Consider the following 25,642-nt stretch of genomic DNA (forward strand, 5'->3'; position numbering starts at 1 on the left):
CACACTGCTTTTAACACTTTGACAAAAAAAACTCCCTCTGACCAGAGTGGTTTCTTTCATGCTAGCTGCCCCTACATTGCTTATAGCTTTCAACAATAACTAACATTCTTGTCTCTAGAAAAGTTAGTGGCAAAAAGTCTGATTTGTGAAGTATTTGTCCAAAGTTGTTAGTCGACAGTCTCCCAGCTGAGCTGTGAATCTCTCCAGCCCCTCCAAAGTTACTATAGATCATTTGGCTGTTAAATTGACTAAAGCTCATCTTGCCCAGCCTGGTAGCTTATGTTAATAGCTATGACATGTTAGGTTTGCAGTTTTGGTTGATGAACTGACAAGTGCTACGTTACCCCTGCTGTGTTCCTTGTGTCCTATATGGTGTTTTTTTATTTGTTAATCAATTACACAGGTGGAATCTATTCACTAATTACAATAGGTGAATTTCAAAGATCATTGGGTAAACAGAGTTGTACTGAAGTGTATCAGAGAGTAAAATATATACACGTTGTATTGTTCAGATGCAAAATGAAAGATAACAGTTAAAGCGAAACCAATATATATTTCTTTCCACTTCAAATCTACACATTATAATTGCAATTTCAATAAAATACACCTTTGTCAGTGTATTGTGACAGTGGACAGTGGTGACAGTGGTCAGTGGACATGGCTACTTTTGTTTTGACTGAATGTTTCCTCATTTTTGAGCAGCAAAGAAATTCACCGAGTACTACCAGGTGCATTTTCTTTTTAAAAATGCTGTGCTTTTCTTAGCATTTGCTCTCTGGGAATATTTTCTGAAATTCTAGAACAGCCTGTACAGTAATACCACAGTTATTACCCTAATCCACACAGTGGCGCTGGTGTGTTAAAAATGGTCGTCAAAGATGCTACTGGCAAGATGAAACCTTCCATCATTATTTCTAGACAACTCTCAACTACATTTACCTGAACATCCGTTTCCATAAACTCCGAATTTACAGCTGTTTATCAATAATATAAAGAACAGATTAGTACAGTTAATTAAAATGACTTTCCCGGGTTTTCTTAAAAAATCATTTGAATTAACTTGTATATTAAACTTTTTTTTTTTAAATAACTGAGTTCTAACACGTGTTTTTTTTCTTCTTGGTTTAAGCACAAATCTACATCTATCATAAAAGATAGATATGTAATCAAAAAACTGTCCCGGAGATAAAATGAGGGCGAGCATAACGGGATTTTTGCCAAAGCGGAAGTAGATGGCAGAGGCTCCTCTTGTCTCCTCCGATGTGCATCCTGAAACTCCTTGCTGGAGGAGACGCCAGGCCGCCCCTGACAACAGAGCCGCCCCTATCTGCCGTTAGCAGCGAGTCGGCAGCCGTTAAACAGCGCAGCCCTTTGTTTTAGTTGTCGCTGACCCCTCAGCCTCTCATTTAATTACCCGTGTTGCGTATCTTTCACCATGGCGGCGAGCGCGAAACGAAAACAGGAGGAGAAACATCTGAAGATGCTGAGAGAAATGACGAGTTTGCCTCCCAACAGAAAGTGCTTTGACTGCGATCAGCGCGGCCCAACCTATGCCAACATGACTGTGGGTTCTTTCGTGTGCACCTCCTGCTCTGGCATCTTGTGAGTATTAAGTGTCAGACTTGAGCCACAGCTTTTGTGCCTATGATATATAGAGTTTCAGATGACGGGCGAACCAAAGCTGTTAACGTAAGCTAACATTAGACATATATTTCCACATAGGTTATAGTGAGCGTGGGATTTGCTGCTTGACATTGTCTGGTTGTGTTGTATTGGGTGGGGTGCATGAGTTGTCAGTGCCCCCACAATGGAACTGAAAGGACGACCACCCTCCATGCTAGTTAACTTTAGCTTCCAGTGCTAGCCAGTGAACTTATCTTGCACTTGGAAGCGACAGATAAGCCTTTAGCCAGATGCTGCTACCAGTTGCTGTTAACGTTAGGAAGCCCCCCCATTCCGAATAATGTTACTTAGTAACCATGTACTCTTTATAGAAAGAGCCACACCGACACACCTTTTAGTTATTGATTTGAAGACCACTTTTTTTGGTTGTAAACTTGACACCTGGGCGTATCAATGTCATTTTATTTAGAGATGTGACCGATGACTGTGAGAGCAGTGGTTATGATGGCATAATGTATTTATGTAATACATTTCTCAACCCTTAATTTGTCTCTGACGAGGATCACAACTGGAATTTCAATTCTGTTTGCTGATCGAGGTACCTTATTCGAGCTCCTGTCTGCAAAGTTTAAACATACTGACTAAACTAGTCATTACAGTGGAGTACGGCGGAGTTTGTTTTCTATCACCTAAATCCAGGCTTCTGTAAACTTCAGATGTGAGATTAGTTAGAATGTTCTCTTCTTTTTCAGTTACAAATGTGACATCTGCACTTACTTGTCTGGTTAAAGACTAAACCTTAGTAGTTTTAGTAATATATTGTCATTTAGACAAGTATCTCTTTTGAATACCAACAATATGCAGTAAGGTAAACCTCACAGTAAAAAAAAAGCCCCTTTAATCAAGCGTTTTCTTGTTTTTGTTGCGTGTGCTCCTTCTTCTTTACTGTACTCACAAAGAGCTTAGATGGCACTCATGTGTGTTGTTTTGTAAATATTTGTTAATATAAGCACATAGTCTTAAATTTGACAGACATTTATTATTTTGTGTAAGGACTTAAAAAATAAGTTCAACATGAAATTTTCAATTTAATTTGTTACAGTAATTTTAGGTTGTATGTTACTATCATTCAAAGATTGAAACAATATCTATTTTGATAAATGAATAATTGGATATTTTTTATATTTAGCATTGCAAAAAATAATTTTGGCTTACAGTAGAATTACAGGTGTGGTGTGGTTCTGTAATTAGTAACATTACAACCTACTGTATGTTGAGTTCAATCTGAAGAAAACGTTTCCTATCTTTGACACTTATCTCATGTTAACTGTTCATGAATTATTTCCTGTGTGTTTGAGATGCGCTTCAAACTGGTTGTAATTGTAGGCGCAGGAAGTGGTGTGGCCCCACTCTGCTGCTACCTCAGCAGCATGTGATGCATGTGTGCAACAGGAAGTGGCTGGGACGGCAGGTCACTGTCTGTCTCTCCTGTTTTTTAATTATTTGGAGCGACAAATCACTTCCAGGAGAACGCCCTACGATCAGGTTGAGACTGAAACTGATTATTCTAGTGGTTTAAAATGTTTTTCCTATGCATTTCTGCATAAAACAAATATTAAAATTCATAAAAATTCTAAAACTTTGATCAGTAACGGAATTATTTTATTTTATTATTTTCATTTTGAGCTCCCCAGTATAATGTATGATCAGTGATGTAGCATTATGAAGGAGTAAGATATACTTTGCAATTGCAATGTGAGATATGAAAAGTTTTACTTACCGAATCATACAAGCAGCATTCAGTTCCAAAATTTGGACTGACTGTGCTAATGACACACGGACGCTGCCTGTATGTTCAGTTGTCTTACATTTTTTTCCAGGAGTTTTAGTCCAAGTCAGATAAGTGACCAGCTGCAGAATACATCAGGAAGTGACGGGGAGAGGTAATAGGGCAGCCGAACACCTGGGTTTTCAGCCGAGCAGGAAAGTAGATGTGACCATGATGGTTCACAGAAATATTCTGCCCCTTGAAATATGTTTCAGACATTACCTCGGCTGAGATTCACCTGAGTTTCATTTTTGTGTTGTGGCTGTAGCTAGATCTTTCTGAGCTTAGTTAGCTAGCTTAACAGTTGTGATATGAGAGAAGTACCGTAGAACAAATGATTTGCAAATTTACAAATTTGTGAATGTTCAGAGTTTAGTGTTAGAACAAAGGCACCAAAGATTTTAACTGCAAAAGCTGCACTGCCATAAAATATCCAACAGTTACCTGGCAACCATCAGCTGCTCTAAGCACATTTAATGCACACAATATGTGGTGTAAGTAGGAGATTGATCAGGTTAAAAGCTGCTTTGTGGTCTTTTATTTCTCATTATAGTGAGCACACCAGGAACAATCGGCTCCAAAAAGAGACTACACTCAACAGAGAAAACTAATTTTACTATACTATGTTCTGCAATCCCTGATCAAAAAAAAGAAAAAAACTTGTGACAGAATGTCTTTTCATTTATACAAGGAGTGTATTAGAAGTTCTTAATGAAAAAAGAACCCTGTTTACTCATTGTATCATTAAAAGCTATTTCATATATCAGTGGTTAATATGAAAGTTTGTTTAATATAAATAAAACAACCCTGAGTAAAAATGCTTTTACAATTTCACAAAACATTTTATTTTAAAGACACATTTACTGCAGATAGAATCCAATTAAGATAGAATGCTTAAAAATAAATTTCTGATTTATTTTCTAATGATTTCTTTAAAAAAAAATTTTTGTTTGTTTTTTCAAATAAAGTTTGGACAATTTAATGGTTGCGACTTCTTTAAGGGTGACGGCCAGAACACAAACACTTTTTCCTCTTTCAGTTGTGGTTATTTAATGGGTGGTGTTGGAATCTGCTATGTAAACACATTCCTGGCGAAGGTGGGGACCTTCCCAGGAGGAACACTGCTCACAATGTCTCTTTCTGGTAAATTGCTGCTGGCAGGAAGGAACCCCACTCGGTCTGCTTGTCTTGAGTAAGCAGGGATACAAAAGCGACAAGACGGCATTAAGGAGGGCCAAGTGTCAAACATGACTAGTATAATAAATAGCCGCCAAACACTATTTAAATTATAACGTGTTTAATCTTTTTATGATGTTCAAGCAAAGCGTAAGTAACGCTTATGTAAACAGTTCGGTTTGACTTAAAGAGTTTTTATTTTATTTTAAACTACAGGTTAGGTATTAAATGTTTCCTCTTCAGCAGTTATTTTAGGCTTCATGCAAGCTCTTCCACTCTTATGAGGCTTAGTTTTGCCAGTTTCTCTCATCCTGGAGCTGTTTCCGTATGCAAATGAGTTGAATTCTCTGGCTCAGCTATTCGGTGTACAGTAGAGACAAGGTCATAATTATTTTACTGTGCAATATGTGATAGCATTTAAGCACACAGTGTGCATGCCGCTCTGTTTACGTGTAGGGAAACCGAGTGGACTTCTGCTTGTTTGGAAATGTGGACCAGTCTTTGCTGATGTTTTCAGAATTGTGATTGTGGAATCAGTGGTATCCTGTACATCTCTGTACTTCTGCATTTTTAAAAGCCACCGACTGTTGTGAGATAGCACATACTGTGTTAAGAAAGGATTTTACCCTGTCACTGCATAGATGGAATCCAGACTGATATCTGTATTGTATCTTTCAGTTGGCTCCCACAAAAATAAACAACAGCTATGACAATAAATGTAAGCAAATGATGTTTTCCTTTTTCAGAGAACAACATTAGCAAGCAAAACCACAGCAGATAAGATAATGTAACCTGAATTAGACCCCTCAGTGGGAACTCAGTGGGCAGAAATGTTCACATCATATTTCACTCTTTAAGGCAATGTGATTTTTTCTGTTTCTGACCTAGTTTCATCTTGATTCGAATAGGATCTTATCGTTTACCTTCCTCAGGCTCTGAAGAATTGCTAAAGTTTCATGTAAGGAGTAGCACACACTTTTCTCCCTTTTTGAAGAGATTTTTAAATACGTTTTTCATTTGTTCAGTTTGACTCATTTTCAAAGTCGAAAACAAGATGAGAACAAAAGTTACGTTTGGAAAGTTTTTTTTTTCTCGATTCAATTAGTCTTTGGTTTGGTGGTTTAGACAACTTTTTATTTAGATTTTGTATTAATTTTTTTTGTCAATCATTCTCTTACCTGTTTTCACAAGAAGTCTCAGAAAGACATAACTGAACAAAAGCTGATAATGTGCTGGAAATCTCTCTCGCTTTCTTGTGGTGTTTTGTATACGGTATAACCTGTGGATTATATCACAAGTACATTTTCTTTGTCCAAGCTGCCTGTTATCTCTGTGTTGTGTTACTGAGTAATAGTGAGTCAAGCTGACTGAACGTGAAAAGAATGAGCGAGATGAAAAGTTCTGAGAAAGTTAACGCCTGTCAATAATTTAGCAACCTTGGTCTAGTGTTTCATTCCAGGTTTGGCTTGGCTTTGTGCATAAAACTGTGACAGCGTAACTGAAACGTAAGATCCTTTTTTTCTAGGCAGCTGTGGCATTTTTTTTTCTCACTTAAAAAGTCCAAAGTATCAGTTGTTTGTATCTACATCTAAAACAAGGATTAATTTAATATTGACAACTGGTTGTCGGCCTCTAATATAATATTTAGTTTGAACAATTTCGACTGTCTCACGTATAAAACACTGCAGGGAATCAAAACACAGACAACTCCTCAGAATGGAAGTTATAAAAGGCAAGAGCAAAAATAGTACATTTCTGTTTATTTATTTCAATTTTAGAAAAATGAGTAAAAATAGAAACCTTTAATTCAAACTGTTACACATCATAGAAATGCAGGCAAATGTCCAAAATTGGGAAATTTCTGAATTTCCTATTTTAACATCTAGAGTGTAGTTAGATTCCTGATGTTAGATTACTTAAATCTTGAGTTCAGATTCCATCTTAGTGCGTTTAATGACTCTATTATGTAAGTGTCATGTGATTAATATCTTTTTACCATATTCAAATGTTGACCTGTTTTGAGTTTCCCTTTCAGTAAAAGACTCATTAAGGTAATATAGCTCATGTAATATTGACTTTTTCCCCAATCTTACATGCAAATTCTACATGCAAACTTCTGTGTCCCTCCATTCATATTTTGAATAGTTTTGCTCTGATTATTTTCTTTAATTTGTAAAAACTCATTTTATTTGTTTGCAGGCTCCGATGTCTGTGCCCTTAAGTCACAGTTAATGGTTTGCTTGTCTAAGTAAATGTTCTGTGATCAGCTTCAAAGACAAACGGCAATGACCTTACAGTCATATTAGTTTTAACTCAAAACAATAACCCTGCCTGTTGATGACCCTTTAATCTAACTGTTAGAAGCTGAGCTGAGACCTTCTGAAGGGGAATAAACGAGGTTTGTGTGAGATAACGGATGTCACTCCTTAATAGTTTCCATATTAGGGGATATTACTCATTGCTTGGTTACACTGACAACCTGAGTTCAGTCAGTGCAAGTTCAGGAAATGTTTCATCCGTTTCCTTTGTTTTCTTCTTCCTTTTTTGTCTATATGCCGTGATTCATTTGTCGCTTTTGTCTTTTCTTGTACTTGTAGTCGACTCAGTTACACAAGCAACCTGCTGGCTTGTAGCTAATTAAACGACCCCATCCAAAGAAGAGGGCCATCGAGCACATTAAGATGATGGTTTCACTTACCGTGACATGACATCAAATTGACCCCGGTTTAATTTCTCTGCCCGCAGACGAGGACTGAACCCACCCCATAGAGTTAAGTCTATCTCCATGACAACATTCACGCAACAGGAAATCGAGTTCCTACAGAAACATGGCAATGAGGTAAGCGTGGTGAAATTCTGCTCTGTTGCATAAAACAGTGTTTGCCAACCCTGGTTCTCAAGGCACACTGCCCTGCATGTTTTAGGTATTTCCTTGCTTCAGTCCAGCTGATTTCAATTGATGACTGATTAACAGGCGTTTGTTGAACTGCCATCAGTTGAATCAGGCACATTAAAGCAGGGAAACCTCTAAAACATGTAGGACAGTGTGCCTTGAGGACCAGGGTTGGGAAACACTAGCATAAAACTTTTAATTACTCTTAAAGGCTTTGTTTCTTTCTGGTTTTACTTGATTTACAGGTGGAAATCTCAATATGTAATTTTTTTAAAAACGTATTAGCAAATGGTCTGTGTTTTATAAACAAACTATAGTCCAAAGTACCACATTCTTTATTAATAAGCACTGTGGAGTTTCAGTATGAAAGGTTTGTCATTCAACTACTCACCTATCTGCTTAAATCTCATTGAGGAGGACAAAATAAACAGAGAAACCAAAGTCCATCAAGTCCGTCATCACATTTGTGGTAAACGGAGTATAAAATAGATCAGTGCCACCAGGGACGCAGTTTATTACAAGCTAAAGCAAAGTCATCCGGCAGGCAGACATGCTGGAGTCTCAAGGTTGGGATTGATGCTGGTGTCCTCCAGGCTGTAAATATTACTCCATCATGTTGCTATTTTTTTTTCATTCCATTTTTGCACACTTTGATCCAGAAAAAAACCCTGATACAACAGCTAGGGTTCAAATACCATCAGCTGTTGTATCTTGGCCTTCATGCTGTTTTGTAGTGTACATCAAGAATTTTGACATTCAGTTCTTGTTGGTTTTATCACTGTTACTACATGTCCATCTTAGTAAATTAGGATATCAATAAAAAACTGATTTATTTCATATTTTCAATCCGAGGGAACCTTTGTCGGAGACTCATTCCAGTCAGATTGGGTGTTGTTGAAGTGTTTCTTTCTGTTTGTTTGGATGTTTTTGTCTGACACTTGATGAAAACTCAAAATGAAGTTTCTGCACAAGTTTGAATATTATACCAATTAACTAGATTTTTAATACCAGCTACCCCCATTGCAAACTGTGTATGTGACCTGTATCGTACAGGTCTTCAGTTCTTTTTACATGGATTACTGCATTAATGCTGCATTGCATCAAAGTGATCAGCCCACAGCTCTGCTACAGTGTTAAGAAAACCCAGGTTGAATAGCGGCCTTCAGCTTATGTGTATTGTTAGGTCCGATGTCTCATCTTTTTCTGGACCAGATCTCTTTCTGTATGAGAGTCTGTATGAGGTTTAGGTTTAGGTGAATTTGTGAAATCACGCACAGTGATGTTCTGTGTTAGAAGGCCCTGCTGGAAAATGAAATCAGCATCTCCATCGTGCTTGTCAGCAGAAGGAAGCATGTAGTGCTCTAGAATTTCCTGCTAGACGGTTTTGCTGACTTTGGATTTTAGAAAACACTGGACTAACAGCAGCTGATGAAATGGCTTACCAAATAACCATGGACTCTGGAAACGTCACACTGACTTTGCTTCACAGGCTGTTCAACACTGCATTTATCTTTGTTTCTTTGACTCCTTTTCCTTCCACTTAACTTTTCTTGAATAAGCACTGATGTAACAGCCAGACCTTTTACCAATAACGGTTTCTGGTTTACATTTATTATGGAGGGTATCATTAAATGTTTCCTAGACAACTGACAAGTCAGGGTGTAACTGTCATAGGGTGTAATATGACCACAACTTAACATAAATAGGGATAGTCCTTTAATTCCTTTTTGTTCAATTGTTCAATACTAGACCTGTAAAATAGGTCTGTTAAAATACATAAGTTAGTTTAGGATGGTTCAGTATTTTTCTTTTCTTTTTTTGGCATCATTTTTAATTAGCATTATTAAGTAAGTTCTGTTATTATTCTTCTGTTACTAGATTTCTTCTTAACAGTTAAAAGTACATTAATATTGTATAGTGGAGTTTACAAAATAAATTTGTAAGCTGACATAACTTTCCTGCATTTATATGTTTCAGGTATGTAAACAGATCTGGCTCGGTCTTTATGACGACAGAACCTCATCAGTACCAGACTTCAGAGAACCACAGAAAGTCAAGGAGTTCCTTCAAGAAAAATATGAGAAGAAGAGATGGTGTGTGAGCTTTTCATGCTGGTTGTACATAGAGCTGAATGAACAGATCTGAGAACTGTGCTGACATGCAGCTTGTCTTTGAGTTTCCCTTATTTCTGGTATGGAATGTCTCAAAGGGAGCTCATAGCACTCAGCCTCCAGCAAACTACCAAACACTCCTCCTTTAGTGCACCGAATGTAGGTCGCTACAGACAAGCTGCTCTAAATTTGCAATAGTGACTTCAAGAAGGTAAAGGATGAATTCAAATCAGACATTTGTTCTTTAGCCCAGTCAGTACTACTCTCATATTAGTGTTATGTCTAACAGGACATATTATCTAATGCAAACAAAATTAAGGTCATTGTCAATTTTAGATTTGAAAAGCAAAGTAACATTAAAAAGAATACTTATGCAGTTACAGAGAAATAAGATGCACTAATAATATGTACTATTTTCCTTGAGGTTGAGACGTTTCATAGAGCGAACACACCTGATTATGAAATAATTATTTTTAGCTCGTCTTCAGATGTTTAGTCTCTGAAGACTGACCAAAATGAGAGCAGTAGAGATACCTCTGCATGCCTCAGCATGCCCTTTTGGAACAAACGTGCATTTTTTGAATCAGACACAAAATCAGTGACAGTGCTTTACAGTTACAGATGTTATTTATCCAATAATCACAGTTAATCTGCTAACACATCTTTAAATAAATCTTTATATTGAAAAAATATTATTCTGCAGAATACTGTGGTCTTTATTTCTGAGCTAAAAGTTAAAAGTCTGCTGAAATCAATTTAAATTTTTTTCTATTATTGGTTATTACAGTTTAGATATTTTAATGTTAATGTGATGCATATATTATTTTCTTCCAAGGTATGTGCCTCCTGAACAAGCCAAGGTTGTGGCATCGGTCCATGCTTCCATCTCCGGTTCCTCAAACAGCAGCACCAACAGCACCCCAGAGGTCAGACCACTTAAATCACTGCTGGGGGATTCGGCCCCCGCTCTGCACTTGACTAAGAATACCCCACCAAATCAGGTGAATATTTCACACACATGCACACAAACACTTTATTGTAAAAGAGTAGTGCCTGACTCAAACAAAACAAAACTAAAATGAGATTCCTCCAAAAACAAAAACAGTTGTATCAAATCAAATTACCAAAGTAAACTGCAGCCCAAAAACTTATATAAGTTTACTCTCAGTAATTAAGGCAAAACTGCACAAAAATATTTGCATTAAAGTCCCAGAACCCTTTGAGTAGTCCAGTTTTGGCTTCACCTGGTTCAAATTCTGTGAACTATCAAAAACCTTTTGCTATCCAATTATTAATTGGTTAATCCAAAAATTAATCAACAGATTATCGCTACACTTCATTGATGTTAAGTCAACCAAAATGAGTGGTTCTTTTCACATGTTGATGTTAGAAGTATTTTTTTTTAACCTGCAGGTACAGTATATCCTTTGCTACAAATGATTAAGCATGTACTAAAGGAATGGTGTTATTGCATTTCCAGCAATAAAATGTTTATTTATTTAAAAAGTAATGGAATTATTTGTGTACTTGCATCTATTAATATATTTTAAATATTGTATAAAAAGGCCTAACTGGTTAGATGAAAACTGCTGAATTTTTCATTTAACCAAAATTAATCAATTTTTAAAAATACTGATTAATTGTCAGAAAAATCAATAGAATAATCGATTACAAAAATAATAATTTGGTGCTGTCATAGTTGCGTGTCACAGAAAATACTTAGCTTTTGTTTGACACTTTGTACATTTGACAGTACAAGTGCCAGTCAAATGTTCTGACTGACACTTGTACTGTCAGTACCACTTGTACTGTCAGTACAAGTGTCAGTCTAGTTTACAAATGTTCCACTTTCCGAGAACTTCGGAAGATCTTCATCAAGAGCTTCAATGGCAGATTTCTTACTTGCATGTTCAGTGTAGTGATTAGTTACAGCAACTTCCAACAGCTGATGGGTGACGGCCATTGGCTTGATTTCTGTCTATAATTTGTGGACTTTCCTCACTCTACCTGCTCCTTCCTGTGATCTCCAAATTAGTCTTTACAAGAATTTAAATGATGTTTAAATTGCCCAGCCAGTCCCAATTTTCAACGTTGTGCACATGGCAAAAAATATTTATTCATTTATTTTTTCCCCATTTGTGTTTCTTGTCTTCAACAGTCTCCAGTAGTGAGCCGTGGGCAACACCATCAACAGCAGTTCCATGAAAAAAAGTTTGACCTCCTCAGTGACTTGGGTGGAGACATCTTTGCAGCCCCAGCCAATGTGAACTCAGCCTCTGGCTCCAGCTTTGCTAACTTCGCACATTTCAACAGCCACACAAGTAAGAATCCAACTAATTACTGATTTATTTCATTGAAATGTTTCAGCAGTTATTGGTAGCTAAAATATCTGGTATATAAATGCACAGAAAAAACTCTGAGATGTTTTAAAAGGCTATTATCTCAATTATAGGACTATCAAAGGAAGTTGTCTGTTTGGTAGGCATTTGAGTCCAGGCCCAACAATAACTAGTAAGATGACATCAGTACGAAAGCTGTTTGCTTCTTTTTCGTGAATTAAATTTTTTAGACTAATCTAAAAAATTAAATTTTTTAGATTTAGTGTCATTTCTGTTTCTGAATTTGTTCTCCAAAGACAACAGATACTTGCAATGTTTTTGACCAGTTACCAAGCAGTTTGCACCAGTGGGGTTTTTTTTCTCATGCTTGGACCAAAGTTTTTTATGTAAAATGTTTCTAAAAAGCATTTCTCAGAACTACAGTTAGATGCTGTTCCTGCTGTGCTGCTTCAAAAAGAGGAACCTGGTCTGATGGTATAAAACAATACCTTTAAAAAAGGTTCCTGCTGTTCCAAATCATATTTACTGCCTATTGTGGGACACAGTGTACTTCTGGAAACTGCTGGGTTTTTCATGGTGTGATCTCTGCTGCTTACAGACAGATAAACAATGATGATAGTGATTCATTTCCACAGTTTTATTCAAAAAAAAGAAAAAAGTGGGCTGGGAAACAAGTTGCCCAGCGAACAACATCTCAATAAGTTACAATATTCTTCAATAGACATTTAAGTAATTTGAATGAAAACATCAAATTAATACAATATTGATTAATTACTGATTGCACATTATATATGTAATGTTCATTATTATAGCTTAAAGCTAAATTCAAAATTCAGGTTTCCAGAAATTTAAAATTATTAGGAAAGAAAAAAAATGTTGACCCACATAGAAGCTGTCCATGTACTGTATATTATATGTCCTTGATATTTGGTTATAATTCCATTTGCATGAATACTGCAGACATGCTGCATGACATGGAGGCGGTCTGCCTGTTGCTCTGCCAAGGTGTTCAGGAAGCCTTTAAAAGCATCTTCCAGCTCATCTGGCCCGATGGTTCAGGTGTCTCCTATCTTCCTCCTGATGGTACTCTGTACATGCTTTATGGGGTTTAGGTCGAGCAAGTTTGCTGACCAATCAAGTACTGTGATACTATGGTCATTAAACAAGACATAGGCACTTTTAGTAGTTTGGGGAAGTGCCAAGAACTGCTGGATAATGAAATCTGAGTCTGTATAAAGCCTTTCAGAAGTGGGAACCGCGAGGTTTCCTGAAATTTCCCGGTAGCAGCTGTGCTGACTTTGGACTTCAGAAAGCTCAAGTCCCAAATCACCTCTGACAGTGGAAACTTCTCTCTGAACTTTAAGCAACTTGGATTCTCCTGCCTCCTGGCAGCTAAAGCCCTTTGAGAATCAAATGTTTCTTCAGCAGCTGCAGTGACATCCACAAATTTTCTCATGGAAATCATTGACACAAATATACACATTGATTAATTCATAATGCATGTAGAATCACTGGAAAAGGTCAAATGTGTGTATCTCATAAATATCCATTGCAGTCACTCATGTTGTGACATGTTGTTTCTAAGTTCATTCATCCACACTTCCCTACTCACTTTTATTTCTTATTTTTTCTTTGTTGCTCATCTGTTCATCTGAATATCACCTCATCAGCACCTGCAGCAGCACAGAATGTCAGCGCAGGGGCAGGATTTGCTAATTTTGATGCGTTTGGGAACACCCCTGCACCACAGACGTCATTTCAGCCTCCAAATACAGGTAGAGCAAGCTCACTTCCACACTAACACTAAACAATTGGGATTGTTTCTCAAAGGCAAACACGCTAAATAAAAATAAGCTGTTTACCAGTTGCATATTGTGAGGCATGTTCTGTGTGAAATTCTCATTTCTGTTCACTTTGGCTGACCTAACATATATTCAGCTTACCTCTGATCAGTCAGTTCTGTAAAACTTCTGCATACAAAATAAAATAACTGCATGCTTTTCAAGAGTGCGCGAATGAACCCGTTTTCTCATTCACACACTCGTACAAAGATGAACCTGCTACAGGAACCTATTATGTGCTGCGTTGCCCCCTACTGGACACATTGATTGTCTGTCTCTGTGTGTTTGTCTCTGTCATTTCTGTTAAACCTCGTACTTTTTTTGCATCAGTCTTTGTCACAAATGGTGAACGACTGTCTGTCCACCCTGTAGTACTCATACATTTATGTCTACACTATCATTTTCACCACTTTTTTGGTTATTTCTGTTCTGTCATCTTTTGCTGTTTATTGCTCCATTTTCCCTCCTTTGATTTCTGTCTGCCAGCGTTCACTGTGCTCTCATCCAGCCGCAGTGTGGGTGAGTTTACCGCTGCTCTGCCTCTCCAAAGTTCACACAGTAAGTCTCTCTGGGCTTGCCCTCACAACAGCTCCACCATCTCTGATGTGTGGTCCTCCTGAATTTCCTTTTTTCTCAACATAACTTGTGGTTTGTGTTGCTGCTTTTTTGTTTGGTTGTTGGAAATCTAGGTTATCTAGAGTTCGGGCATAAAATCATAACAAAACTGTGAGAGATAGAGTTTGAAGCCTCTTAATTAGCTGAACAGTGTTTGGTTAGTTCACGCTGGTGAAAGAAAACAGCAATAATTGTGCAAGTGTTTTCTATTGATTCATTGGCATTGCTTTATAAAAAAGTTGGTGTTTTTCAAAAACTCTTAGTACCTTGTTATTGATTTTACTATACAAAAATAATTTAACCTGATGTATTTGCTATTTTGGGTTCCATTGGATTTTGTAACAAGCTCCTGAAATCTTCTTGTGCACAGTCCCCTTGGGTTCCATTGCTGTTTGACAGTTTTAATCCAACTACTTTGTCTAAAACGTTCACTGGAACATGCTGAAGTCAGAAAAACACACAAGCTAAATAAGCTCAGCATGATCTATCAGGTTTGATGGAGAAGGTATTTCTGTTCAAGTTTACTTTTTTAAAAACCAACATTGTTGCATTCAATGTTTCCCCAAACATGATGTTGTGTGTGAATCCATTCACACACAACATTCACAATGTGTGAATGCATTGAAAAACTATAAGATCTAACAATTTGCAGTTTATTTATACTTTTGACCAATTGGATCATTGGCACACAGAGTACCGTTCTGTTATGGTTTCAATGCATTAAATGAAGAGAAGGGAATTATTACTGGCAAAAGGTTCAGGGTTAACAATGTATCTTCTAATACATGTTGAAAGAAAAAAAGCATCTTGGTTGATATTAAGTTTTACCAGTATTTCCCTTTGTTCAATTTAATGTCCTTAAAAAAAATATTTTTTTTCTGTCACAACACTGAGGCATTTGTCAAGTTTTTTTCCATCCTATGCCACAATTCTTAAATTACATTTTTTTAAATCTTCCCTGTATCTAAGAGCTAAAACACAGGTGCCATGTCTGACAGAGCCTAAAAATCCTTCCACACATTATCTTTACATTAACCTCTGAAGCTTCCAAGCTTCAGAGGTTAATGTAAAGATATGTGGATTGAGCCATGCCCTTCCTCAGCATGGCTCAATCCCCCCTGTACCCTCAATACACACACTTCTCCCCCCTATCACTCTGTTCTGATCTTTTGTCTCAAAATTACCAATCAAGACTTTCCTTATGACCTTTTAATTTCTCTCTTCCATGCAGGTAGCGCCTCAGGGGGACTAGCAAATGCCAATTTTGCAAATTTTGACAACTTCCCCAAATCGTGTAGTGCTGACTTTGGATCCTTCAGTTCCTCCTCCCAGAGTAACTCCACAAGAGCTGACAAAGACGTTGTACAGAGTACTAACGTTTCCGTCGATAGATACGCAGCCCTGGCTGACCTGGATAACATGTTTAGCTCTGCCAAAACAGAGGAAGGTAAACCTTTATGGCCCAGCCTGTTCTGTAGATTTTAGCTGCCAGGACAACAGGATCATATAAAAGCAATAAAGAATTTGCTTATGCTCTTAAGGATTGAACCCCCTGAGGATTTATTTCTTGTCCAGGCCGGGTCAGGCACAGATGCTTTAAAATAAGGGCGAATTCTTTATATTGTTGTACTGATTTTGACATGTTCAAGGAAACATTGAAATTTGATCATTGTTTTATCAATGATCAGTTTCATTTACAGCATATTTTTTCATCCATAAGCATTACTCTGGTCTTAGTGGCACTGAAGCAACCTAAATAAAGACCACATGCTGCTGCTTTCTGTCCTCACTCTGTATGAACGATTTAATGACATGGTCGAATTCTGCCACTAAAGCATCTCTGAGTTGGTTCGGGCTGATTTTAGCTTATTTTCTATAAATATTGTAACTTTTTTGCCAATAACTGACTATTGTTCCCCATTTTAATAGGTTAAATATGGCAGCTCTTGGGACCTTTTGGTTTTGTGTCATTCAGAGTTGACAAACTTTTTTTTGTCCTGCGAGGTAAATTGAACCCTGCTCTTTTCTCATGTGCTTCTCTTTCAGGGAGTGGTATTGCTGGAGGTGTGAGCTCTGCTGCTGCAGCCTCAGCAGGAGTTGCTGGTTTGCCTCAGAAGCAGTCAGCAGGCATTGCTGGGGGCGACCGTTATGCTGCTCTTGCAGAGCTCGATACTGTCTTCAGCTCCTCAGCACCTGCCACCAGTGTTTACAACACTTCTAGCACTTCCCAAGGGTAAGATTCAGCGCAAACTGCTCACACATCTGAGAAAGGCACTGGTTGATACATTTTTTATGTGCAACTATCTTGATGTTTTTTGTTTGTGTGCATTTGTGTTTTTATTTATGCATATTGTCTATGAAGAAGTTTTTATGTTTAATGGCTATTATAGATTAGGTTTTTATCTGATCCTGATTTTAAAAAATCTGTGTATCAGCTGATTATGAATCGTACCAGTTGTATATTTAGTAGTTCTGAATAATATGCAGTTAGTGTATTAGAGATGTAGCAGTCTAATAAAAATGAGATTTATGCAATCCTAAGAAAATGCACTTCTTTCTTACACAAGGCTCTTGTTTGGCTGTTATTACAGTAATGTCTTTGGCTCAGAGACAGTTGCCTCAGCACAAGCACAGCAAGTGTTGCCCGGTATGCCTCAGGGCTTTGGAGGTAAGTGAATCTGTTTTCCTTATGTATATAATTACATAATAAAATATGGATCATAAGTTGCAAGCTCAAATTGCTGATACCATAACATAATTCAAAAGCAGTTCTTGACTGCATGGCAGTTTAAGTGAACCTATTCCTTTGCAGACAATACCTATTTTTCTGTATTTCTTTCATAGGCCACAAGATCGTTATAGAAAATCTCTGTTTGACATGGATCAGCCCAGTTTAGATCTCAGTACTTGAAGTGTTTTCTGTTTTGTCCCAGAGATGATGAAATATAGTTCAGATTCCATGAAAAGAGTAATAAAAACCTTTTGCTTTATCAGATTTACCAGAAAAAAAAAAAAAATTATATTTTGACCACCCACTGAAGGAATGCCGCCCTGAGTGGTGAGCCATTGTATTAAGTTGTCAGTAGTAGTTATGCAGTCTGTTTTCTTTCTTAGGAGTCTTTTATGACTTGCCCATCTCATTTTGTAAATTGTCATTTTGATGTTTGTGAATATGCTGCCGGGCTTTTTATGTAAAACCACAGTTTGGAGGTTTATTATGCACTTACCGGTACTTTATTTGAAGCCTGTTATTTCCTATAATTCAGTGGAACATTACTGTTTTATTAAGATGTTTGTTCCAATATTGAAATTCTTTGGAAGCCAGTTTTTCACATGCTTGCTCTTTTTTTCTTTTTTACCTTCTTCTCACATATTGTAACTTGACGTTTTCCTCCAGCAGCACCATCAACTAACCCGTTTGTAGCTGCTGGTGTGGCCCCTGCAGCAGCTCCCACCAACCCATTCCAATGCAATGGCAGAGCGGCACATGTGGCAGCTGCAGCAGGTCTGTCCTTGTTCTTATATCTGTGATTTCTGTTTCTCATTGTGTACAACTGTGAGGATGAAATGGTTTATATGAGGAAAAACAGCAAGTGAACTATTCAGCAAGTCTCATTTAGCAGTTAGAGCAGATGGGAATATTCTAAATTGAATGAAAAAGTAAGAAGACAGTTACACTAGTGTTTACATTCTCTGCTTACAGGATAAAGCAATCTGTAAAATCCAGAATTTGAGATTTACTGAGTATTTTTTATCATGCTGGACAGGCTTGATGAGTGCCCTTCATTGGCAGGGTTTTACCCCCACCTTTGGTAGGTCGCTATGAGGTGTTTGCTTACCTTTCTTCTTGTGTGCTGTGAACTGACAGTGACTCATATTTCTTTCCATAAATCTATTTCTTAATTAGCTGAAGAAGCAAGAGTTGTATATTATAAAAAAAGCCTTCTGTTGTGGCAAAAAAATTTTCCTTACTGTTTATTGGGTGCAGTTGTTTGTTTTTAATCTCTAGTTTCACCTGGTGAAATGTTCACTTCATTTTCATCCTGAATTATTTTCTTGTTTGTATTTAATTGCTAATATTAGCTAAAAAAAAAAAAAGACAATCATTAAGTTAGCTATATTTTGATTAAGCACTAAGCTGTTTGGTGTGACATTTTTTTTAAATGACAGAAGTGCTGAACAAGTGTAGCTTCATCATGATAGAAGAAATGTGTTCTCTAACAACAGAGATACATTTGCTTTGATTTCTTGAGATAGTTTGTGTTTGTCAGAGGACATTAATCAGTTATAGTGACCATACAGAAAATCCACCAGTGCATTTTGCATCATCTGTTTGAGTTTGCATGCTGCTGGAACTACTAGAAGAGAATGGCATTAGTTGGGATGAAAGATAACCATGGATTTACTAGGTGACCTACAGGGACCTGGCAGGTGATACTTGGTCCGTGTAGGACATGTATGGATCTAGTACTTAATGTGTTGTTCGTAAATACTTGGTTAGTTTTATGTAAGAGTCAGTCCTATTATTGCTGTATTGCAGGAATGTGGTGCTCTAACGTCCATCTATACAATGAGATGATATTGATGTTGATGTCGGTAATTTAGCAAAGAAGCAGACCCTAGAAGGGAATGTAATTTATAAAAAGAAGAGGCCTTGCAGCACCCCTCTGCGTCTCAGATCTTTTAACTTTAAATTCAAAGGCAGCTAATATTTAAAATGTCCAATGCGTGAAACACATTTTAGAGCTTGCAGATGTTTGAAATCCACTTTAAGTCTTCAGCAATCAAATCAGTTTAGTACTGAGGATTCTGTTAAAGCTCAGCCTGCTGTCGTGATCTCGCAGAGATAATATAAGAATATAAATAGTATAATAATTACCAAATGTGGAAAAGCTGATGCACTGACTACAATAGTTGAATGAAGAATGTTGCTGGGAGCCAAATCTAATGGCCCTAACTGTAAGTCAAATGCTTTTAAAAACTTACTCTCAGAGCAGCAAATGACTAAAATGTTGCACACCGATTAGATTTTAGAAAGTAGGTCTTAGAGCTGATAATGTTTGGCTTGTAGATGGCCTGCTCCTACAGAGAGCTGTGGGAATATATACCTTAATAACTGGGTGATGGTCAATTCTTTCACTATAAAGAAAATAGCAGTAATTTCTGTACAGAAAATTGTGGCTAGAGGAGGAGTAATCTTTTGAATGCAGAGAGTAGTTTCAGAGTTTCTTACTGGCATTGATTGCATCATTGTAAAAGCAGTTTTGGCAGATCTGATACGGGATTTGAAGTAGGGCTGGAGGAAGCGCTGACCCATGAGAGCACCAGGATTGCTGGGTTTGATAAAAAAAAATGTCCTAGCAGTTCAAAGATTGCTACACTTTGAGGCAATTGTCAAGAGCTAGCTAGGACATAGCAGCCTGCATTTTGATATCAGTTCAGAAAGGCTTTAGATGTCTGATTGACTTTAGTGTCATGAACTCTGTGAGATGAATATTGAGGGTAGCATTGAGTTCTTTCTTTTTCAATAACTTTTAGATGACAATTAAATCTTTCTGATGACTTTTCCACAGCTGAGAACTAAATTTGACAGAAAATCTCTTTAGGACATCGTAAAGGTGACGAAGGACAGACAATATCCTCACAAGCTGATTTTTCTGCATACTGTTTGCGCATTGTTATAGCTCATGAGCATGCTCGTGTGTCCTAAAAATAAATCTAACATGAAGCAGAAAACATTTGTTTTAACCTTTTAAACCCCTTTGGGTCTTCTACCCTGTTGCTTTCTGCCGTGTAGCAGCACCTTTTGGCACAGGCTCCATGAGTATGCCATCAGGATTTGGAAATGCTTCTGCCTACAATCTCCCTACCAGCTTCAGTGGAACATTCCAGCAACCCTTTCCTGGCCAGCCCCCCTTCACTCAGCCTCCAGCGTTTCCTCAACAACCCAACGGTGTGTTTGTAATTCACATATCCAGTCTTTGTTACATTACATCTAATTGGACTAAAATATTCTTAGCTTTATTGTATCTGTTGTATATTTGGGGTTTTCTTGTATATTAACAGCAGTGTTGTTGTCGTATCAGGTGGGGGATTCCCAGCGTTTGGCCAGACGAAGCCTGTTATGACTCCTTTTGGACAGCCAGTGGGAGCCCCTGTGGTCCCTAACAACCCCTTTCTGGTTAGTACAGCAAGATCTCTTTTGGTAGATAAAAAAATACCATGCAATAAGTTTGAGTTATTTTAAAATGATAACCATGCATAGTCCACATCAATATGCATGGTTGAATCTTGTAAATGTGCCAGATATCACCTTTAGGCTAAATTACATCACTAAAGCAAATAAACAATAAAAGATGCAGTATATATATAGATATATGGATGTATTTGCTCGAAAACAAATTGTATATTCAGGCATATAAATACATTAGAATATTATTGAAAGTTAATCAGTCATTAACTTGACAGAGTCAGTAAAACACATCATAAACGCATTTATACTAAGAATAATATTTTAAAGCCTTTATTTTTGCTTATAAGTGATACAAAAAAAATTACACTTACAATTAGATTATTACATCAGACCAATAAAGAAAAATTCTTCAAACACAGAAATGTGAGCTTAATGAAAAATATATTTAATATATATTTATATGTTATTTTGAAAAAGGTACTTTTAATCAGACAACCAGGCTTCATCAGAACCCATGTTCTAATTTGCTGAATGTGGCCGTAGTAATTTCTATGCTACTTTGACTCCTATGTGTTTTCTCTGCGTCTCTGTTCTTTCCAGGGTGGCGCTCCACCAGCTCAGTATCCTGCAGGAGGCTCGTCAACAAACCCCTTCTTATAGCAAATCCATCTCGTCTGCTGCACAACAGGGTCAACAACTGGCGCGCTTGCACCTATTGCACTGTTTTGTTTCACCAGTAGCTTTAAAAACACAATGTTTGTAAGAATCTGTATTTTCTATCGCAGTTTGTCACAAATTAAACAATGTGCAAGACAGAGGCGCTTACGGTATCTGTGACTAGAAAAAGAAGAGAGGGCATGTGCCAGGGGAGAGGTTGACCCTCTGTCCTCTGCTTAACCTGTGAACTGGCCTGAGCCACAACGTATATAATCAAACTGGATGAAAATTAAGTTATTGCATACAGTATATCATTCATCATGCTGCATTTCTGTACATATGTTTTTCTCCTTTAGGACGTTAGCTCTTTGTGCATATCAGTATTTGTATAACATAAGATTTGTTAAGACAGGGCTGTTGCTTGGGTACTGCCAGTTTCTGTATTTGTAAAGAGCTAAACTGTTTGTGCTGAATCTTTTTGGGTAAATTGTTCATACTAAGGAAAAACTCCAGTGACTGGAAACTGAAAACAAGTGAATGCTGCATCCGAACGGCAAACTCGCTGTTCTGCCATCTCCCTCCCTGCTGACAGAGACCCCGGTCCCAACATTTTTGAATGACAGTGAACTACAGACCCATGGGGGAAAGCAGAATGACTGATGGACTGAAAAACCACTTTCATGGGATATTAAAGAATTTTAAGTTAATGTGTAAATATATACAGAATATATATTAAAATGAATTTTAAATAACATGAAATGACTGAAGCTTTCATTTATAAATGTACAGGTGCTTCTCAATAAACTAGAATATAATTGGAAAGTACATTTATCTCAGTAATACAATTCAAAAAGGGAAACTCTTGCTCTTGGGAGTGTGGGCAGGTGCTAAGTTCTGCTGAAAGTGTCTCCCCATTTAATTACTGTGCAGACTTCCCACTGGACCTCTCCTCACCTGGATTGTTTGCATCTTCATCCAGATCCTAAGACCTTGACTTTTAGACAAATTATTTATTTTTTGCTTTTCTCTAAAACGTAAACTTTGGGTCAATGAGCAAAAGTTCAGTGCTTTTTTGTTCTGTCTCTGAAATTTAGCATTTTCATGATCTGTAAGCCTAAATGTCCCTTTTTATATTGAATTACTAACATTTACTTTATGTTAATGTTTTTATGGAATGTAAGCTACTCCTACATTGCACGTAACATTTTATGATTTTTTAGTAAAAAGAAAAAGGGTGTTTTATTCCATGATTTGGGGATACAGGATTTAAAAAAATCAAGTCTCAATTTACAATATCAGAACTTATGTTCCTCACAGATTTCAGATTGCTTTCCATTTAAAGATGATTGTTCCTTTTTTATTCTCTGTGCTTTACAGACGCTAAATATTCCCCGAAGCAAAAAAACCACAGAGATGACTGAGAAGTAGCTGGCATAAATGATGAACTGCAAAAGAAAACACAGCATCAGTAAAACCAAAATCTTAGTGTTTGTATCTCGTGATCAGATTGCTTACCTGAGGAATGATAGGAAGGCCTAGCGCTCCACTGTCAACCACAACAGAAGTGATGATTGTCTGCAGAAGCAGAGCTCCAAAGTTGTTGGCCCCAAACACCAGAGCGTACCTTTCCATCGACAGGTCTGCTGCAATTTGATACCTTGCAGGAATACATTTTTCTGTTTACTAATGCAAGATTTATACAGTACAAAATAGTCTTGAACAAAATGATAAGTCTTACATGGCTATTGTTATCAGCAGCATGTACAGGCACTTGAAGATGGTGTAGGTGGTGTAGCAGACCCAGATGTTTCCAGTGAAAGTCATGAGAAATAATGCAGCAGCTCCCAGTCCTGAGAAGCCACCCAGGGCCAGCTCCCCCCACTGCTCCCACCTCACCTCTGTGAAGCCTATGCCATAGGCAGTTGCTGCACCTGGAAAACATCAGGTCAGCGTTTACCTGACTACAAATATGGTCATTTGATAATAAGATGGTATGTCTTCATCTCCCAATCTCCTTTTTTCCAACAGTTTCACTTCTTTCTGTTTTCTGCTTACTTAACAAGTTTGATGCTGCCTCCACACCTCCATTGTAAATGCTGAAGTTCTGAGAGGGCTGCACATGCTCCCACAGCACCTGGATCACATACACACAAAGATTACAAGAAAATCCTGAAGTAATTGTCACATTTACTGCTACAGCAGTGCACTCAGAATTGCCTTTTTAACGGCAGGATTTAAGTCAAATGTTTTTGGTATCCTGCATGTTTCTTGCAATAGTTTGCAGGAATATTCATCTTTGTCCATTTGGGAGACCCATTTGTTACCACACTTTAACTTCCTGGCAAATATCTTGAGATGCTGCTTCAGTATTTTCACATCATGCTCTTTCCCCATGATTCAGTCTATTTTTTAAGTGCACCAATCCCTCCTGCATCAAAACACCCCCATACTGCCACCATCTCCTTCAAATCTTATGATGGTGTTCTGAGGCTTGCAGGCTTCCCCCCTTTCAGCTAAATACTTCAACTTAAGTTTCATCATCCTTAGGATATATCTCCAAAATTTAAAGTATTTGTCTCTGTTAGCAAAATCTAATCTGTTTTTTTAAGTAGCTTTTGGAGAAATTGCTAATTCCTCATCAATTGGCCTTTTACAAGTCTGGTTTCCATGTGGTTAACTGCATTCTCTTACCAGCCTTCAGCAACATCTTTATAAGATTTTTCCTTTTAATGTGCTGACCATATGCAAATTTTTCACCATAATATCTTTATTACTGGGACACTGAACCTTTGTGCAACATGTCAATCTATTTTCATACTTTCTACTTTTAAGTTTTTTGTTGTTGTTAGAGTATTAAACAGGAGCTCTCATAATGCAAGCTTTTGATTGACTATTGACATTTTTGTTGACTTTGACACTGACCTGTACATAGTTGACAGTCTGGTTATAGCCACATGTGGCCATCGCCCACCACACTGACCAGTACAACAGCTGTCTGGAGGAATAACACTGGCGGAAATCTCTCCATAGCTGCAGAACGACCTGGCTGCAGGATGCTGCCCCTTTTATCTCCTCCGAATCTTCATCCTCCTTAACCCCTTGCTCCTTCTTATCTCCTCTGTCTCCCAGGGATGTATTTGATGTTTGTGAGTCATGTTCTTCCTCCTCAGATCCACCTCTGTGCCTCTTTGCGCCTTCCTCTGATGCTCTCTGTCCAGAATGTTTTCTGTGGAAGAACATGCTTCTCTGTGGCATGGGCAGCAGGCAGGAGGCAACGAGTGCGATGGCTGTGAGTACCAAAGTGAACACGAGGATGTTGTTGTAGGACATGAGGTTGAAGCTGACGAGCAGCTGACCCAGCACCGAGCCCACGGTGTATCCGAGGAGCTGGACGCTGCGGCTGTAAGACGTGGCCTTACGGTATCTTTTTAGATCTACAACACTGTAATAAACAAAAATTTGGGATAACTGTCAGATCTACTCTAACTCCACACAGTCCAAACGTATGACTCTGATTGTACTTTTAGCTGCATGACATGACCTGTAGATATAGGAGAAATAGGCCACATCGCTGGCTGTGACCACCCCGTAGCAGAACTGCATGGCCTGCATGGCCGGCACGCTCTCTGTCCACCTCAGCAGAGCAGTGGTGATAAAGAGCATTACACACTGGAAGACCACCACAGGTTTGTAACGCAGCCAATCCGTGAGCAGGAAGACCGGCACCAGCACGGACAGGTAGGAGTATGTCCACACAGGAAAAATCTGATTGTTGACCTGAAATGGAGAGATAAACATACAAAAACAGTTCTAAGTTCTATTTTCCAACCACACTTCTTGGTTTCCTACTATCCTCAGAGTTTTTAATAATGCTTTAGACAGTTTTCAACCCATTTTTATTCATTTCTGTAATCTCCTTAGGTGTTTTGTTTGTTTGATGCCAATAATTTGGCTCTTATTAAACAGATTCATCTTTTTCCATGACCACAGGATGTGTCTTTTCATATTCTTATTTAAGAAATTGGAAGCTACTTAATGCATCAGCTGGAAAACGGTTTTGTACCTGTTCAGTGGTCAGATTCTTGTCTGGTCCTGTCAGGAACGGTATGAGGAAAGGTTCCAGTGGCTTCACTGTGCTAAAGAATCCATAGACACACAGCAAAGTGGTGGGATATCTCCAGTCGGAGCTCAATCTTTTCACACTCTCCATGTTTGCCTGCTTGGCTTTGGTATGTGTCCTTAGTGGCTGCAGCTACTTTGGTCTTGCGTGTCTGTCAGGTTTAGTCATCTAAAGTTAGTGATGGTTTTGCCAATCAACAACCAGGTCAAAGAGCAGCAAGGTGCCGGTGATTGTAAATCACGTTTT

The 25,642-nt window shown here is 37.9% G+C and overlaps 2 protein-coding genes across 12 annotated transcripts; one reads left to right on the plus strand and one right to left on the minus strand.

The window, feature by feature from the left end:
- The first annotated feature begins 1,271 nt into the window (after positions 1 to 1,271).
- agfg1a (ArfGAP with FG repeats 1a) lies at positions 1,272 to 22,028 on the plus strand. 11 transcript variants are annotated; one of them, XM_032545431.1, is made up of 15 exons: positions 1,272 to 1,602; positions 7,373 to 7,466; positions 9,498 to 9,613; positions 10,467 to 10,632; positions 11,790 to 11,952; positions 13,641 to 13,745; positions 14,298 to 14,369; positions 15,658 to 15,873; positions 16,473 to 16,659; positions 17,018 to 17,094; positions 17,824 to 17,931; positions 18,194 to 18,238; positions 20,224 to 20,379; positions 20,513 to 20,607; positions 21,220 to 22,028. In XM_032545431.1, the coding sequence occupies exons 1-15, from the start codon at positions 1,436 to 1,438 to the stop codon at positions 21,277 to 21,279; spliced, it is 1,827 nt and encodes a 608-aa protein (XP_032401322.1). In that variant the 5' UTR covers positions 1,272 to 1,435; the 3' UTR covers positions 21,280 to 22,028. The 11 variants fall into 11 exon arrangements, with proteins under 11 accessions (XP_032401322.1, XP_032401324.1, XP_032401323.1 ...); XM_032545433.1 differs by having other exon boundaries at positions 20,227 to 20,379; XM_032545432.1 differs by having other exon boundaries at positions 17,827 to 17,931.
- On the minus strand, positions 21,892 to 25,642 carry slc19a3a (solute carrier family 19 member 3a). The gene is made up of 7 exons (XM_032545442.1): positions 25,340 to 25,642; positions 24,818 to 25,053; positions 24,199 to 24,718; positions 23,332 to 23,410; positions 23,015 to 23,207; positions 22,792 to 22,933; positions 21,892 to 22,721 (listed from the first exon to the last, which is right to left on the minus strand). The coding sequence occupies exons 1-7, from the start codon at positions 25,484 to 25,486 to the stop codon at positions 22,572 to 22,574; spliced, it is 1,467 nt and encodes a 488-aa protein (XP_032401333.1). The 5' UTR covers positions 25,487 to 25,642; the 3' UTR covers positions 21,892 to 22,571.

The sequence above is a fragment of the Xiphophorus hellerii genome, chromosome 18, assembly GCF_003331165.1.
Source record: "Xiphophorus hellerii strain 12219 chromosome 18, Xiphophorus_hellerii-4.1, whole genome shotgun sequence".
NCBI lineage: Eukaryota > Metazoa > Chordata > Actinopteri > Cyprinodontiformes > Poeciliidae > Xiphophorus > Xiphophorus hellerii.